Source organism: Erigeron canadensis, chromosome 5 (assembly GCF_010389155.1).
Source record: "Erigeron canadensis isolate Cc75 chromosome 5, C_canadensis_v1, whole genome shotgun sequence".
Lineage (NCBI taxonomy): Eukaryota > Viridiplantae > Streptophyta > Magnoliopsida > Asterales > Asteraceae > Erigeron > Erigeron canadensis.
The window spans coordinates 37,703,373-37,721,541 of NC_057765.1; the positions used below are offsets into that span (position 1 = coordinate 37,703,373).

Genomic DNA, 18,169 nt, shown 5'->3' on the forward strand with positions numbered 1-18,169 from the left:
CATCACTGTCCTTTGTTTTTGCAATTTTTACTACTCCGATGATATATTTAGAATAGATATCCTTAAAAAAATAACCTATTTACATGAAATTCCTATTAAAGATAACCTATTTTGTTTTCGTCTATTTAAAGGATCTTATTTTCAAAAAATTCCTAATAAAGGGTATATCATTAGTTTTTGACAGACGGAGCTCGTTAAGTGCCACGTCATCAGTTTTGATGACGTGACACTTGACTTTGACCGGCCTAATTTCGATATATATATATATATATATATATATATATATATATATATATATATATATATATATATATATATATATATATATATATGAGTCGGTCAAAGTCAAGTGCCAAATCATCAAAACTGATGACGTGACATCGGTGACGTGACACTTAACGAGCTCTGTCTGTCAAAAACTAACGATATATCTTTTATTAGGAATTTTTTGAAAACAAGATCCTTTAAATAGACGAAAACAAAATAGGTTACATTTAATAGAAATTTCATGTAAATAGGTTACCTTTTTATGAAATTTTCCCATATCCTTATTATCGTTTTACACATGTATGTCATAGCTACTTTTCAAAAACTATTTCAAGTATTTTATAGTTTACAAATTTATTTAAATCATAAGCTACATAATATTCTGATGGTCTTAGCTACTTGAATAAACAAGAATCATAAACTCGAACTCTCGAAAAACACGTTCGACATACATATATAAGGCGACATTCAACATATCTTAGGTTAGAAACTCTTGAATCCACTATTTTTAGTTTGGATTTTGATAATTTGATATGAAAGGTACAATTTATTCATACATGTTAACTACAACTTTTAGAATTATATTAAACATTTTTCCTTTTAATATATATATATATATATATATATTTGATAAATTTAAGAAGCTCAAATATGGATTATAACCAAAGTCGTTAAGGACTTGCGGATTCATGTACAGTTGGGTGACTAGTAATTAGTAAAAGTCAAAAACAAGTAAAAGTGACAAATTAGAAATGAATTAAGTTAGACCCAGAAGTGTGCAATACACACACATATTCTCTAGATGAAAATGGACTTCCACACACTTGTCCATGCATGTTACCCGCAGCCATAAATATCTACATAAATTTTACATTTTGTGTTTGTTTTTCTTTTACAGTACATATATTTCCTTTATTTTATTGAAAAATGATAATGACAACCTTTAACAGCTTATTACATGCATAAAAAGTAATACTTAATATATATCAATAACCGTTCCCTAAATTTTCGCAAGACAAATACAAATTTTAATGAATCAAATTAATTAATAATGACAAGAGTTGTCATTAAGAAAACTCTATACTCTTTTATAAAACAAATAAATTGTTCCATTATAAATTACACCAAAGTATGCTTAATTACCGTATTATTAAATATTAACTTTGATCTTCATATTAAAATTTATTGAATAGAGATGTCAAAAGTTCATATCGGGTTATTTAGTGCAGATTTAGTAGTAATTACGCTCATTGCTTAGTTCTTTGATACCATTCATTTTTCATGTTAAAACAGGATGATACGAATGAATTTTTTTTCATACATTTTCTCATTTAGTCCATTAATTTATAACAAAAATCGCCTTGGTTAGTGTCATTCACATTTTTTTTTCTTTTTGCTACAAAAGTTGGTATGTGTGAATCATCCATTATGTTGCCCAACATGAACCAAAATCATATGATCTTTAACCATTTTATATAAAAAAAAAGGGTTTGCTAAATACGGGTTGTGTTTAAGGTGTATAAATTGTTTGTACACTTACCATGAAAACAGGGGGCGGGTGTATAAATTGTTTGTATACTTACCATGAAAACAGGGGGCGAACTTTTAATATGGAAGGTATAAGTTTTTTTTATGCACGTTAAATACAGTCTTATAAAGGTTGTATTTAACATTTCCCAAAAAAAAATAAATTTATTGTACCAGTCTAATTTTTATTTTATTTTGAATATATCAAATAAGTTAGCTAATAATAATAATAATAAATAATAATTATTGCCGTGTATTGAGCTATAGCCTTGCAATATCAATGTTCTGTGAAGGTAGCATTTGCCCCTTTGCAATGTGCATAGTATGGACCAAGTATTGAAGAGTAAGGGAACGATTCAAGTATTCAAATTTGAAACAAGAAGATCAAACATTCAGAAGTAGAACCAGTTATTTTTCAATTATTTTACAAATCGAAAAGAAATTACGACAAGAATATGACGACCAAATCACACAACCTACTCCATCCAGTTTGGTCAGACTAGGTTAAGTTATTCAACTTTGTTGTTCCTGGAGACTTTGAAGTTTAAAACATCCCGCATTAACTTACTATATTCTAACTTTCCAAGTGAAAAAAAAAGAGTCAAGATACACACTTCCTAGACAGCTAGATGTAGGTTATTCTTTAGTTTGTAGGTCTCATCTTCCTCGCACGATCCTAGAACTAAACAGGACTCATAAGATATCATAAATATGCTAAAATGGATCCAAAAGTATAAGAAAATCGCAACTATATTGTCAAAGGAAAAGGCTTCATGAATAAGTCATTTTTACAGTCATTACAAGAAAAACAGGACAAAATGAATGAGTGACACACTATAATGCAACATGAGACCAGGAATACAACACTTATGATTTTGTAAAACCCAGAGGTATTAAATAACTACTTTTTTCGACGATTATTGCCCATAAATTTGGTATTAAAGGGGGTATAATACAGAAATATGTAAACACAAATAAAAGAAAGGTTACGTGACAATACTCAATTTAAATTCTTTGCTCAGCTGGCCAATTTGGTGAGGCGGTGTATGGTGCTTCTTGCAACCCGGTTTCCAGGATCTATGTTCATGACAGTTCTGAGATCTTCGGCTCCAAGCTTGTATTTCTCCATGCTCTCATACAACAGTGCACGTTGTACCAAGACAGACACGTTTTTGCCATCTTGCTCCAGCACCTACATAGCATAGCAGATTGTGTGAGCTTGTAGAAGATCAAGAGTTGCTACGAGCATTTCCAGAATACAGAAAGAGTTCAAGCAAATGTATGTTCTATTAACTACTAGTTGTTAAAAGACCTAGGAGGTTAAGGGTGTCTACAAAAATCACCTTGTTCAACCTTTTAGTCTCAAGCGAAACATGTATCCTTGATTTACTTCCTAAAATCAAAATACATCACTAATATTGTATCGCAGCTTTTTTTGTGAACTATTACACTGGAATATAGACAAAGGGGGTGTGGTGGAAAGAAAGTACTTTCCGATGGTCCATGGTTAGGAGCTCACTAGAAGAAACAAGATCATACACCATGAGATATGTTTTCTGCCAATTATAGCATGTTGGTTGATTATGCAAGTTTAGACATTTCAGGTGAACTAGATTATGGAAAAACATCATAAAGTTTGCTTTCTAAACTGTTTGACATCGACCACCTTTACACTAATTATATAGAAATAGCAACCTGGGAAGCTACACATGAAGGAACCCCTGAGAGGATGAATGTAAGGTGCCAAGCTCATACTATTGATAACTATGTTTCCATGTTGCAAAAGTTTATTCAAAATTTTAAAAACAGAAAAGCGTTCAAGAATATAAGAGTATCTTTGTCCTCATCTACTCACAGAGGAGAAGTTTAAAATTATAAGTTGAAATCTCAATGGTTTTGATTAGGATATGTCCCATATAGACACTTGGATGAACATCTTGGCTGAGACACAATTTATCAGTAAATTTCAAATTTAGGTGGCGTTTAGTTGGGTAAAACACCCCTTGTTTTCCATTTTTGTTTTCAAAGAAAACATGAAAAACAGAAAATGCGATCAAACCATAGTTTTCCAAGAAAACAGAAACACTGTTTTCCACTTTCCAATGAAAAATTAGAAAACTCTTTTCATTTTCCATTTTCCAAAATTTCAAACCTCAAATTACATTAACTCTCCCCTCCACGCCTTCGTCGCTGCCCCCCGCCTCTTCCCCCGTTACCCCTCGCCCCTACGCCCTTGCCCCATTCCACCAAATATATTAGAACATGTTTTCTAATATGGAAAATGAAAATAGCATTTTCTAGTTTTGAACGCGTTTTGACTATTTTCATTTTATTTTCTAGAGATGGAAAACTCCATCTTATTTATAAAAAATTAGAACTGAAAAAATAAAAAACATTTTCCACAACTAACCACGCCCATAAGCTTTTATATAGTACTAAAAGCCCTATTAAGAATTATAACCAGGGTAACCTTTTACCAAAAAGCCTACTACGAAAGCCCATGTACGAGTAAAGTTGGTGCACTTGAACTTTTATACAACATGCATCTCTCGAAAATAACTCAGAACCACATGCAAATGCCGCATAATGTGACATTTGTGTAGTTGAATAATATGTCTTTCACCTAAATAACTGTGCATTAACCTATGAAAACAGATCTACTAAAACTCTAAAAGAGGTCAAAGCTAGTTAACAAATAAAAACACTGTATAATTTCAGAAGATGAACTGGAATTGTACCTTTGAACAATCAGCAACGGCCTTCTTATATTCCCCAACTTCTTTATAACATGAAGCTCTGGATGACAAGACTTCCATAGTTCCCGCATTATCACCAGACTTTTCCAAAAGTACAACAGCCCAAGATAGCCACTTGATGGCATCTGGATACTGTCCCGCCTTATAATTATCCATTCCCTTACTCTTCGCCGATGAAGATGTCACTCCAGAAGGGGGTGGAGGAAGTCCTTCAAGCTCAGTCGTTCCACCCACATGATCACCACCACCACCACCGATATCAGATTCGAAAGACCAATTCTCAGCCCCTACAAATTGCTCGTTCACAAAACTGTCCGAACCCTTTGCAGGATTACCAGCGGAAACTGAAGACGAAGGGAACAACACATCAAAATCATTCCCTCCCGATGATTGAACTGGTGGCGGATTTTGCATATCACCAAAACCAAAATCATCAATTTTTGACTGAGAACCCATGCTTGAACCCATCGAACTCTTATTACTTTGAAAAACATTACTTCCCAATGACTGAACTGGTGTCTGATTCTGCGTACTACCTTTTGACGCATTTTGAAACCCACCAAACAAATCATCCCCCGATGTTTTCGGCACACTTGTCTTATTTCCCGCTTTCACCCCAGCAGCCGACTTAGAGCTAAAATCAACCAACGACCCAAACGGATCCTTATTCAAACCAATCCCTCCACCACTCACATTTCCACTTTTCATCGACGGCCCACCAAGATTTTGACTCTTATTAACACTCCCATATCCACTCGTATTATAATTCCCAAAACCTCGCGACGAACCACCCCCCAAACCCGTCCCACCATTTTTCGGCAACGCATCAGCCATATTCCCCATCGAATACGCACTTCTCACACCGACACCCGACCCACCAACATTCTTCAATGGCACATTCCCACCGCTCCCTTTCCCACCTCCCAAATTTGATCCAAGCAAATCACTAAACAAATTCGGATTCTTATTCGCAATCCCGATATTCCCACTACCGCCACTCGGTGCAGAGGAAGCCCAGCTTCTTCCTGTAATATCTCCTACCATAGAAGTGGGCCCATTTAACACCCCAGCTGACTGTGTAGGAGCAGCTGGTTGGTGGGTCCATGAAGGCTTATTTGGTTGCCAATACGACGTCGTTTGGTTCAAATTCCGGTTTGCATAACTATTACTATTATTGTTATTATTATTATTATTATTGTTTTTTTGTGCATTTAGAGGCTTTGATCGATTTGAATTTATACCCAGATCAAAATCAAAAGACCCAGATCGATTTGAATTCATTATTCACTATAAAGTATCTTACTTTATATATATTATATATGTTTATGTATATATTTTTGATTAGATGTGAAATTGAAAATGAAATAAAAAATTGACCAATGAAAATTAATGAGATCTGGATTATGTGTTACCTTAACTAGTGATTTGTTGCGACGGTAGCGCCGCCGTGTAGCGGCGGAGATCTGGAGTTAATGAATCGCCGATCACCGGGAAGTAAAATCTATGAAAGATTTTCGTACAGATGGAATTATTATTATGGAATATTTTGACCGAAAGTGGTGTTTTTGGTCTGAATTATTTTGGAGTTTCAAAAGTTACATGAGTGGCCCTTCTAGTGTTTTAGAGTGTTGGTTTGATATTTGGGCATGGTCTTAGTTGTAGACCAGTAATTTTGGACTCAACTCGAAAACATGACATGTGACTTGAACGTGACTCGACTCGTAAAAGTCATGACATTTTTATATACTACATAATATTGTATAATTATATATACGTGACGAACTTGGAAATAAAATATATAAAATGATTATCTAAACACACTCACCAAAGTATTACATATTCGATATTTTTGAGTCATAAACTTGCAGTTTATCTTCAAATTTGTACTAAAAGGATCAAAATACATATATAACATATAAAATAATGTAACTATAAATATGATATATAATATATAACTATATTATCAAACTACAACAATTATAACTTTACGACTCGTATTGACTCGGTCTAAGTTCCCATTGTGACTCGTAAGAGTCAGGAGAAAAAAGAGTTACCTATCAAGTCGCCTTGTTTTTTTTTTTTTTTGTCTAAATCAATTCAACTCATAAGAATCGACTCGTGACTCGTAAGAGTCTAACAACTATAAGCATGGGGTTTATTATGACGAGTTTTCGTTATTTTTTTTTTGATAATATTTATATTGTGTAATGAATCGGTTAATTATGTATGTGACTCATTTTAAAAGATGCATAGTTCATTATATGACAAAAATATTCAAGATTCAATAATCAAAATTGCATTTTTAATCACATTAAAAATTCACCACATAAAAAAATATTATCCAATTGTTTTTGATTGACAATCATCAGAAAGAAACATATATAATTTGGCTGTCACTAAACACATCTATTGCCTAGATTAGTTTCTTAACCTGAAACAAGAGAACATTTACTCAAGTGAAACAAGAGACCCAAGAAGACATCCCACAGCAAAATAAACAAGGAATGCAAATTTTTTCATCTTCCATCTGGAGTAGGATATCGAGATATCCTCACCTTCATTACAATCAAGCTGAATCAGGATTAAATTGGAGAAAATCTCGTTAAAACCGTAGTTATTAAAATGTTGCTTGTAGAAACTCTCCCAATTGTACATTCAATAACGTAGTTGCTTCAAGAGTGGCTCTTGGCATTAAAAATAATCAAGCAGATGAGTTATTGAGAAAATTAGTAAGTAACACTTGCGAATCCAACTATGTACGACTACTTGTTATTGATTTGTCTGTGTGAAAGCTATATATCAATTATCATTAAACATAATGTATACATATGCGGATATCAAACCCATGTGTAATAAAGCATAAGCAAAATTAGTTAAGTAGATGCTGTAACAAAATTGGTACAAAAGATTTAACTGACATTTTTTCTTCTGGGAAAAATCGCTGGAGAGAACAAGCACACTTTATGGAGGTCTAAGCTTGAATATATTTCCAAACTAAACTGAATTCTGCAGCATTGAATTAATAGGTGTTTGTTTCTCAAGTGCTGATACATTGACAGTTAAGAGTAATAATGGAATTATGAGACAATATAGATCAATGTTGACACTGAATTTTCTATAATTTTGATTCCATGCCGAGTGCCAACAAATAAATAGTATGCAAAACGAGCAACGGCACTAAACAAATCCACTTACTGAGCTTATCTAAACATTATGAAACGCCAGTGGCCATGAAAGCATCAATTGCTTGACCATTGTGACCCATTCTGGTTCTGCAGGAACCCTCCACCAGCGTTTTGAGGTGGATGCTGGCCCATAGCTGGTTGAGCTACAGTACCTCGCTGATCTTGGGCCCAACCATCTCTTTGAATAGGCTCTCTACGTATGGTCTGCATTGTCTCACGACGTTTGTCATATCGAGGTCTTGGACGTGGCCTACTGTTTTGCTGCCTGTCAGTGAACCTGTACTGAGGTCGTGGTATGACTTTCCCATCGATAAACAAATCTCCTACAAACAAAAATATGTGCCAGTGTTGGAAATATTAGTAGACTCATAAGCCTACAAGAGATAAAATCATATGTATTTTTGATTGAAATATCAACACAAACCTCCATAATCTTTGTTAGGAACATCAAGATACGAATCAGGCAAAACCCAAAGAACACCAGGTTGAGCTGCTTGAAAAGAAAAACTATTAGTCCAGTTTGATACTATACTAGACCCATCCATTATGAGTTATGACCCAAAGAAATATTATAGTCTCACGACAGAACACATCTGGACCTATTAAGCAACCGACCAACACTCATATTGCCACCTCAAGTAATAATGTTGAATTGTTGATTATCGTAAAGCAGATCAGATGGTATTGGTGTGCCATCAAGGAATGGAAATGCATGTGCACAAGGGTAAACATTATGAAGAGCATGTATTTTACTTAACCACTAAGACAATAAGTAGGGCCCATAGTTGTCAAAAGCCATCGCCTTGTGCGCATAGGCGCTAGGCCCAGGCGATTTCACTTATACCACATCAATTGCTAAGCCAAGGGAAAACCAAGAAAAGGCGCCTTCCTTGAGTTTATAGTTACTTTAATTTATTACATAATAATATATATCAGGTATAAGGTATATTAAACATATATTACCAGAATATTTAGTTGAATTATCTTTTATATCACATATACCTCTCAATATATATCACAAAATATATTCATCACTGAAAGGTCAGCCATTGTTTCTTCTATTTTATGTTTACTTCTATTTTGAACAATCTAGTTTTGATATTTTATGGAATATTGGTTAAATGGAATATTGGTTTTTGATTGCTAAAGTTTAATATGGATGACATTTGTCTTTTATCCATAAGTGCGCGATTTCTTTCCTAGTCCCGCGCTTTTTTTGCGCATCTCGCCTAGGCCATATTCAACGCCTTTGCGCACTCAGTACGCCCTGCACCCTTAACAACTATGGTAGGGCCAACTCTAAAACTTAATACTAGCATATCTTTTATCTTAGACAGGATGAAGTATGCTTCAGATTAAGGGTTCCATAGACCTGTTGTTTACCCCAAAAGAAACTGAACGTACACATAAAACTTTTGGAACCATCGGAGGATATAATATCCATATCTCATATTGTGTTCGGTGATATCTATGAGTAAGCTCTTAGAATGACCCATTATCTATTGCTGTTACAACGACATTAATCGCTAGCCTAGGAGAGAGTTCAAATTCTATTCACTGTTTCAGGTGTAGGTATTTTGCATATTAAAACAAATTTCAAGGAGTTAAGCCATCTGCGTAGAATGTTGTACTTAACAACTATGAAACGATAAAGAACAAAATACAAATAAACTAACTAATATTTAGATGGCTGAGCCCTAAAAGTTTCAAGATTTTAGAAAACCTTTGACTTTGTAGGATAGCTCTTCAGATATCAAAGCACCAAATCCGGTATAAGTTGATGTTGAAACAGAGTATATCTTCTTCTTTGCCTCTTCTTCACTGAAAATCACCAAACAAAATTAAACATTTCATATACTAATAACTACTCACATTACATATCCACTCCAAATACAGTAATATACATCATAAAACAAAGCCCGTATTATCTGCAGTTTGGCATATTTCTTTGGAACACATAAACACAAGGGTGAGTGAGTGAGTCAAAATCAAAGAACATAACTTTCATAACAACATACAGCTTTTCCAAGTTTTAACAAAAACTGACAACCATGATATACTGCATACTATTGTCATTTGTCCCGTTTTGGTCATTGTACTATCATACTTAACATCCGAGCCATTAAAGGATTCGTTAAATCTATTACTGTACATACATCTAACATTCTTATGTATTATAATCAAAAGTTAAAAACTTTCTATCAAAACTATCATTTTTATTATAAGAATAACCATTTCTAACATACAGTTATCATTTGTCCCGTTTAGGTCAATGTAGTATTATTATTAACAACCCGAATCATTATAAGATCACTAAATTTATAATACTATACACACATCCAACATTTTAACACATAAATTGAACCAAGTTTTTTTTTTCTTTTTAAGAAAGCCATCATTTTTATATGCACATTCAACATTTTTACACTAAAAATATCATTTTAATTTACACATTTATCATTTTAATACATTTTCATTACCATTTTTAATAACGTAAAGATCTAATTCTAGGGGATGGGCATACGGTCAATGGGCAGCCGGCAGCGTATATCTGTGTCAAACACTAGGCATCTTAAACGATGAAAACCTCATCCGTTTACCCGTTTAAACAAAACAAAAAAAAAAAAGTATTGCTAAGAAAAACCATAAAATGAATAAGGGTTTTACAACTCATACAAAACCCAATTACACAAACAAATAATAAATCATAGTAATTCAACAAAAAAACAAACGAAATAAAAATAATAATGATATAAAAAGACCTGCCAAGAACAGCAGCTAAGGTTTTAACATAAGAATCAATCATTTCATCCTCAGAAGGTTTAGGATCAGTTGGGAATTCCAACACAATAAGCCAATGTTCATAATCACACCCATCTAACAATATCGTTTCCTTTGGTGGTCGGTTGCTCCAGTTTGGTGATGGGTCGTTTAACGGTGAGTAGCCCGACCCGGATGATTTGAGTCGGGTATGGATGTATTGAGTGGGTTTTGGAGATTGGTTGGTTTGAAGAAGGTCAAGAAGTGGCAGAGCGAACCGAGAAGGAGATGGTTTTGATGAGGAGAGGGTTCGAGTGAAGAGGGAGGTTAGGGTTCGTCTTGTGGTGGCAATCGCCATTGATGATGTCTTTTGTTTTTTTTTTTCCTTTTCACGGTGGTGAGGGTTTTAGGACTTACAAATGGATACAATATTTACTACGAATAATTTGTTTTTATTTTTACTTTTGGCAAGGAAAATATCATTTGCATTTCATTTTTAGCTTGGACCAGTAAAGTCCAAAACTCGAAAGTGAAAGAAAACTGAAACCCGAGACCCAGAGCGTTTAGATGTCGGGTCAGTCGGTCAGTCCACTCCCGGTTTAAACCGAGTCGGTCTTAGGCCTTTTCTGTAAGGTCCGAAGAAGATTTTTTTATTGGGCAACTGTCGATAAAAAACAACTAAGCTTATTGCATGTAATGCAAAATTCATATGATGAATGTAAAATGAATTCCTAAATGAATACCTATTGTACGAAAGTTCCATGATAAATGCAAACTTGTATACTGGTGTATCAACTACTACAGAAAACAGAATGCAAAATTCCATGACAAATGTAAATTTGTATACGAAAATTTCAAGCAAAATTCCAAATTAACTTCTACAAAATGTGAAATTAATAACAATATCACATAAACAAAATGTAACTAAATCCAAATGAATGTCACACTTAAGTTTTTTTGGTCTCTACGTTTTTTACACGGGTTCGCCTTGAATATTGAAATTGTCGAACAATAAAGACTGAGGACCGGATCGTTTTATATCCGGGTCAGGCTGGTGTCGGTTAAATTAGTCAGTGTTCGGGTTATAAGTTCATCATATATGTCCCTAAGCCTAGGAAAGATTGAGAAAATGATTATGAGATAACATGATTTATGGTGCGCATATCAAAATAAAACGCCACCATCTCATATAAATTGAATAAGGAAAATTTGTTCGTTTATTTGTTTAGAAACCATTGGTGCCTAATATCCTAACCCTTTTAAGTAATCATCTTAGGGTTGTTTAGGAAAATGGTCAAAGTAGTCTAGTTAAAACCTTAATTAAGTTGCGTTTTTCAGGATAAAAAAACCCGTAATCCTTGAATAATCTGAATCCATTTATCTGTTTTTGTGTAGAAAAAAATTAGAAATATAAAATACATTATGTAAAACTTGTTTTGCATTGTTGTATTATATAATAATATTACATATGTTTGGTGGTGTACGAATGTATCTCTTAGAACTAGGGATGAGAAAAAAACCGTTGACCCGCGCCTGACCCGGAACCGACCCGCCCGAAGCCCAAACGGGCCGGGTCACGGGTCACGCATTTGTGGTTTTCTCGGGTCACGGGTCACATGGGTCAGGTCGGGTGAAGGCAAAAACCAAAAAAAAGTGAAGGAAACCCGTGGCCCGCCCGTACCCGACCCAAACCGAACCGGCCAGGACCTTCACGGGCCGGGTCACGGTTTCGATTTTCGTGCATTCGCGGGTCACGGGTGATGTGCGAAATCTAGCTTTAAATTTATAACACGATTTACCGAATAATACTGATAACTACACACTCACAGGAAGTGTACCTGATCGTATGCAGTATAGTGAAAAACTGGTAAGCCGAGATCGTTCGCAAGGACTTAAACAAGCATTTGTAAAAACGTTTAATGATTCAAGTAAAATGGGGGGTTTTGTGGCCGAATTGCCACGATGCAAGTAGTTAGTTGAAAATTAGTAATCCCAAAGGATTAATCGAAAAAGAGATTTTAGTTTAAAACAAGAATTTAAAAATCATCCATCTTGATTTCGCTCAACAGAATGTTAGGATTGCACATTTAATGAAGTTCAAATTCAATTTAGTGATTTAATGACCGAGACTCAAATTAATCGTCAACCCCGTACCCGTCAGGTTAACAACTTATTCGACTCTCTTGCACAAACTAGTTTCATTATTAAGACCGGTACTCCGAGACGCCTTTTTATAACTTCCCTAGTTAAACAATTGTTTTGGTCATTTCAGATAACAATTTCGCCTATCAATTGTACCCAACCGTCAACCCGTCATTTCTTATCAAATATTTACTACCCTCTACCGTACCCGTCATAGAACCAATTGCTTCTAGCTAAGCAATCAAAATAACTTATACCCGAGTCCTAGTCGTCACTAAAAAATGAGCACAAATTATCCGCAATCAATAATTGAATAACAAAGAATTAATAGATTAAGTTCACGACAAAATGTTAAATCAAATCACTTGAATTAATAAATATTGTGCAATCCCTACATAATGTCTCACTCCATCAAGATGGATGAAAAGGTGATTAGCCACTCATATTGAAATACAAATAACAAATCAAAATGAAGGAATTCATCGTTACCGAGTACAAAGAATTGAACGGAAATAACGAGGATAATCCAATTGTAATATCGATCTTCAAAGATGAGAAATCTGATCAAAAGTCTCCAAAAAGGGGTTATAAGACGGCTGCCAAATGTAACATAGGGTTTTGGGGTGAAAAACAAGCTATTTATATGTTTCCCAAAAAATAATGTGCAGAGTCGAGCATAAGCTGCTGCGCAGCTCCCTTTGACCGCAGTTGACTTCTTGACTTTTATTGACTTTGCTGGAAACCCACTAGACGAGCTGCTGCGCAGCTTCGGCTCCCTATCTTACAGCTGCTGCGCAGCTTGGATCTTCTGTTTTATAGCTGCTGCGCAGCTTGTCTTGATTCCAGGTTTGACTTTCGTTGACTTTCACCAAACTTCATCCAAACGACCCGGAAATCATCCGTAAGCACTTATTTCACTCAAAGAATGTCGTTTTCTTCCGAAATACGCTCAAGTATCTGCTACTAACCTGAAACACTAACAAATACCATTAACGTAACAAATGTATACAAAACGACTCATTAAACATGCTAACTTAACTATATAAACCGTGGGAAATGGGTATAAAATACGACATATCAACGGGTCAGGCCGGGTTTTCGCGGATCGTGCCATTTGCACATCTCTACTTAGAACCCCATGGAGTTGTAATTTGGAGATCCTGTTACATAATGTCGCGCCATGGGCTTTGGTCACAATATTCTCAATTGGAAGCTTTAGAACTTGAGTCAATGTAGTTTAAGCAAATAAAGGTCAACTTCCCTGAAGTTTGCAGGTTTTGTGATGACATCTTGCATCCAACGATTGTATCTATCATTTGGATTCATTTTTGGTAGTATATTTTTATCAAGAACCTTCTCCTTCCAAAATAAAAAAATAAAAAATTATTAACAATCTATAATACCTTATAAAGCAAACTGGATTCCTCCCTTAACTTAATTAAGAACCTGATAAGACAAAAATACCCTTAAATAATCTTCTTTGCTAAGCACCATCTCACGTGATATACCAACTATACCCTTCAACCATTTTCGTCTCTAGCAAAGTAAAACCCTATCAACGTCACCACCAGATTGTCTTCCCCACCACCGCCGCATTGCGCGGGCACCATACTCGTATATTCTAAGAGAAATTAAACCAAGAAAAACTCTATCCTTAATTGGTCTTCATTTTCGTATTCCAAAACTCCAAAAGTCATTTGGCATCCCTTTCCCATCTTGAAATCTAGGTGTGAATCATTCATTAGCAACTTAATTAAGTCCACACAATCTTAATATATACTATAAGACACTTGAACTAATGACTAATTAACCAATCACATTGTTCAATTTCATCAAATTGACTTTTGATGATGTCATCATTTAGATAAAGTACAAATAAAAAATTATAATAATCATTATCCAAATATATATATTATATTAATATTTATATTAATTTGTAGAAAAAGTCTAATTAATTTACACATTTTTGTTTTCCATCAATAATTTACACATTTTAACCCTGAATACTTTATTTATTTTTACTTTTAGCCATCAAACTTGAGAGAATTTTGTAAAATTTACAATCATTTAATTAAACAAAAAAATTTTAACATATGAAATATTTTGTACAAAAAATAATTTGAAAACCTAATGACGTATCTACCAATATATATATAACAAGGTGCTAAATTCATTCATAAACAAACAAGAACCCTTGGATGGATTCCATCTTTGATTTAGAACCATTAGATCAAATTTAATTATTTCATCTTTATTAAATGACAATATTAATACTTATACTCTTTATAACTTTACAAAAAATTCTCTCTCTATATTTAATTTACACTTTTTGATTTTTCATCACAAATTTACACTTTTTACCCAATAATTTTAATATAATATATTTAATAGATTAATAGCTAATATATATCCTAATAATAGAATAATACTATCTATCTGATATCTTATCCAATAGAATAATAGTTAATATCATATGAAAAAAATAAAACATATTTTAATTTGAAATATTTAATATATGTTTCATATAAAATATATAGATCAATTCCCTATTAATAAAAATAGTAAGTTAAATATGCATGACTATTGTGATTACTATTATAAAAGAATTTGAAAATATATAACGTTTTTACATACAATTATATTATCAATGTACTGTAAATTTACCCCAAAAAAACCCCTTTTTCCAACCTTTTTTTTTCTATTCTATTAAAAATAAAAACAACTTAAATTTTTTACTATAGAGGGGTTTATTTAAAAAATAATGTTTCCAACCAAGTGATGTACTTTCAAAGAAGGGGCCTGTGACAATAAACTAAATGTTTGTATGAATTCTTTATTTATTAATATTTTGTAGGAACAAAATTACAAAAATACCCTTAAAAAAGTTTACAATGTACCAAAATTGGAGTTGAGACTCCATCCATGGTTATATTTCATAAATTTTGCAAAGTTATCATAAAATAAAATCTAAACTCAATACTAACATCTATTCTATGATGGATTCTAACTCGGCAATTTAAAGTATTTAGGATATATTATTTTTCTCTATTTCGATTGATAAAGATCACAACTTCATTTTTTTGTGTAGAAGGGTAAGGGAGGAGGGGGGGTCAAACTCGGAAAATGAAATGTAATAGATCTATTGTAAGGCAGTTGTTAGGTAAAAAGTGGGTAGTTTAGGTTTTGGTGGTTTAGATACTCTTAATTTAGCATTGATATGTACAAATGGATATGACATGTGGTTCAAAATCTGAATTATGTTAAGTTTAAAATCATCAATGTGATTCATGGTTCTGAGTTTGCGTTCCTGTGTAAAACAAATAGTAATAATATGTAGGCAAATATATGTTCTTCATTCTCGGAGGCATACTCGATTGCTAGCACCCTTAAGATGTTATTAAAGAACAATTGGGAGTGAAAATAAGACAAGATTCACCAAATTGGAGTAGGGACTCCATCCATGGTTATATTTCATAAATTTTGCAAAGTTATTACAGAATAAAATCAAAACTCAATATTAACGCGTTGTCTATGATAGATTCTAACTTGGTAATTCAAAATATATTTAGGATATATTATTTTTCCTCTATTTCGAATGATAAAGATCACAACTTCATTTTTTTTGGTGGAAGGGGTAAGGGAGGAAGGGGGGGGTCAAACTCGGAAAATGAAATATAATGGATCTACTAGAAGACAATTGTCAAGTAAAAAAGTGGGTGGTTTAGGTTTTCGTGGTCTGGATACTTTTAATTTAGCATTGATATTGTACAAATGGATATGACATGTGGTTCAAATCTGAATTATGTTAGGTTTAAAATCATCGATGTGATACATGAATCTGAGAGTGTGTTCCTGTGTAAACAAATGATAATAATATATGGAACATCATTTTCTGAGGCACACTCGATTGTTAGCCCCTTTAAGATGTTATTAAAGAACATTTGGGAGTGAAAATAAGACAAGATTCACCAAGTTGGAGTGGGGACTCCATCCATGGTTATATTTCAAAATCTGAATTACGTTAGGTTTAAAATCATCAATGTGATTCGTGGTTCTGAGTCTGTATTCCTGTGTAAAACAAATGGTAATAATATATAGGCAAATATATGTTCCTCATTTTTTGAGACACACTCAATTGCTAGCCTCCTTAAGATGTTATTAAAGAATAGTTGAGAGTGAAAATAAGACAAGATTTTGGAATGATCATTGGCTTGATGGTGGCAATCTCGCAACTCGGTTTAGAAGGCTGTATGTCTTGGCACCATCTAAAAAATGTGTCATGATTGATATTTTTTATGATATGGCATGATAATCAGAATGATATCGAGATATTTGTGATGACATGGATAAGCAATAACTTTTAGCATTGAATAATTTATTTAATCAGTAAGACTTAATGAGCAACACAATAAGTGTTGTGAAATTATCAAGGTCAAAAAAACAAATGTTAATAAAGTGAAATTGAATATTTTAATTTGTTAACTATTAATTAAGAAAATAATATTTTAAATATATATAAGTATAAAAATATATTTACCCGCGTATTACGCGGGACAATAATCTAGTATTATACTTAATTAAGAAACCAAATGACAAAAATAATATGCCACCGAAGTCCACAAGATGCCATAGTTATTGTATTACGAGTAATACATAATTGATTGAAGCGATATTTTCTCTTTTGAACAAACATTTAGAGAAAGAGTAATAATTAGAATATAAGAAAATCCAGGTTATCAAGTGTAATGACATACTCGTAAATAGCAGGCATATTTAACGACTGAAATAAATTAGGCATATATACTAGATTACTAGCGACGACTAACACGTAGGAATATTATACGTAGTGGTGTTGGGTGGTTTGACCCAAACTTGTTGTATTTATATATATACCAAATCAAGTGATAAGGAATGCAGTAACAAAGAAACTTTATCAAATATATGTATATTTTTATCAACCTGTAATACATAAATAAACTTTCTTTCTTTTGTCACTTGTACAAATTAATACTCACGTACCATACAATATTTTTCTGTTTGATAAGACTTGAATTCGAGTTCCGCCTTTGGCCCAAAATTTTTTTTAATGAAAGATGCTAATAAAAATCAAGCTTAACAAACTCTATGAACTAACTGATGATGTATTACTTCCGAATTTCAAACATTGCTACTAGAAGTTCAAAACGTAATGGTCTTTTTTTTTATAGAAAACAAAAATCAACAAGTCTTTCAAAACTCTCGTTTAATCACACAAGAAATCAAGTACTTTGTATCGCATTCACACACATGATCATATATGTCTACTCCTAATTAAGTCCTAACTATATGAAATAAATATTAATTGAATATGTCCGTACGTTGGTTTGACCCAGCCCTAATTCTCCTATATGTTAAATACAAAACCTTGTTATTGTGAAATGAATGTACCAGAGCCTGCTGCCTGCTAATCAATTGCTTGTAGCTCTCAAATTCTTGTAAACTCTGTTTTTTTTTTTTTTTTAAAAAAAATTTTATTTCAAAGCCAATAACATG

The 18,169-nt window shown here is 33.2% G+C and overlaps 2 protein-coding genes across 2 annotated transcripts; both read right to left on the reverse strand.

The window, feature by feature from the left end:
- Positions 1 to 2,528: 2,528 nt before the first annotated feature.
- Positions 2,529 to 6,128, reverse strand: LOC122600325 (putative uncharacterized protein DDB_G0282133). The gene is made up of 2 exons (XM_043773032.1): positions 4,533 to 6,128; positions 2,529 to 2,986 (listed from the first exon to the last, which is right to left on the reverse strand). Exons 1-2 carry the CDS (start codon positions 5,829 to 5,831, stop codon positions 2,813 to 2,815), a joined length of 1,473 nt encoding a protein of 490 aa, XP_043628967.1. The 5' UTR covers positions 5,832 to 6,128; the 3' UTR covers positions 2,529 to 2,812.
- A 1,198-nt stretch (positions 6,129 to 7,326) lies between these two features.
- Positions 7,327 to 10,904, reverse strand: LOC122600140 (multiple organellar RNA editing factor 3, mitochondrial). The gene is made up of 4 exons (XM_043772806.1): positions 10,498 to 10,904; positions 9,459 to 9,556; positions 8,160 to 8,225; positions 7,327 to 8,058 (listed from the first exon to the last, which is right to left on the reverse strand). Exons 1-4 carry the CDS (start codon positions 10,851 to 10,853, stop codon positions 7,790 to 7,792), a joined length of 789 nt encoding a protein of 262 aa, XP_043628741.1. The 5' UTR covers positions 10,854 to 10,904; the 3' UTR covers positions 7,327 to 7,789.
- Between the last annotated feature and the right edge of the window lie 7,265 nt (positions 10,905 to 18,169).

Bases quoted from the DNA above. Each gene is read 5' to 3' on its own strand.
- LOC122600325 (XM_043773032.1), bottom strand. From the start codon at position 5,831: ATGAATTCAAATCGATCTGGGTCTTTTGATTTTGATCTGGGTATAAAT. The intron at 2,987-4,532 runs GTACAATTCCAG...TATGCTATGTAG, and splicing joins CCGTTGCTGATTGTTCAAAG to GTGCTGGAGCAAGATGGCAA.
- LOC122600140 (XM_043772806.1), bottom strand. From the start codon at position 10,853: ATGGCGATTGCCACCACAAGACGAACCCTAACCTCCCTCTTCACTCGA. The intron at 9,557-10,497 runs GTCTTTTTATAT...GGTGATTTTCAG, and splicing joins TTAGCTGCTGTTCTTGGCAG to TGAAGAAGAGGCAAAGAAGA. The intron at 8,059-8,159 runs GTTTGTGTTGAT...TTTTGTTTGTAG, and splicing joins TCCTAACAAAGATTATGGAG to GAGATTTGTTTATCGATGGG.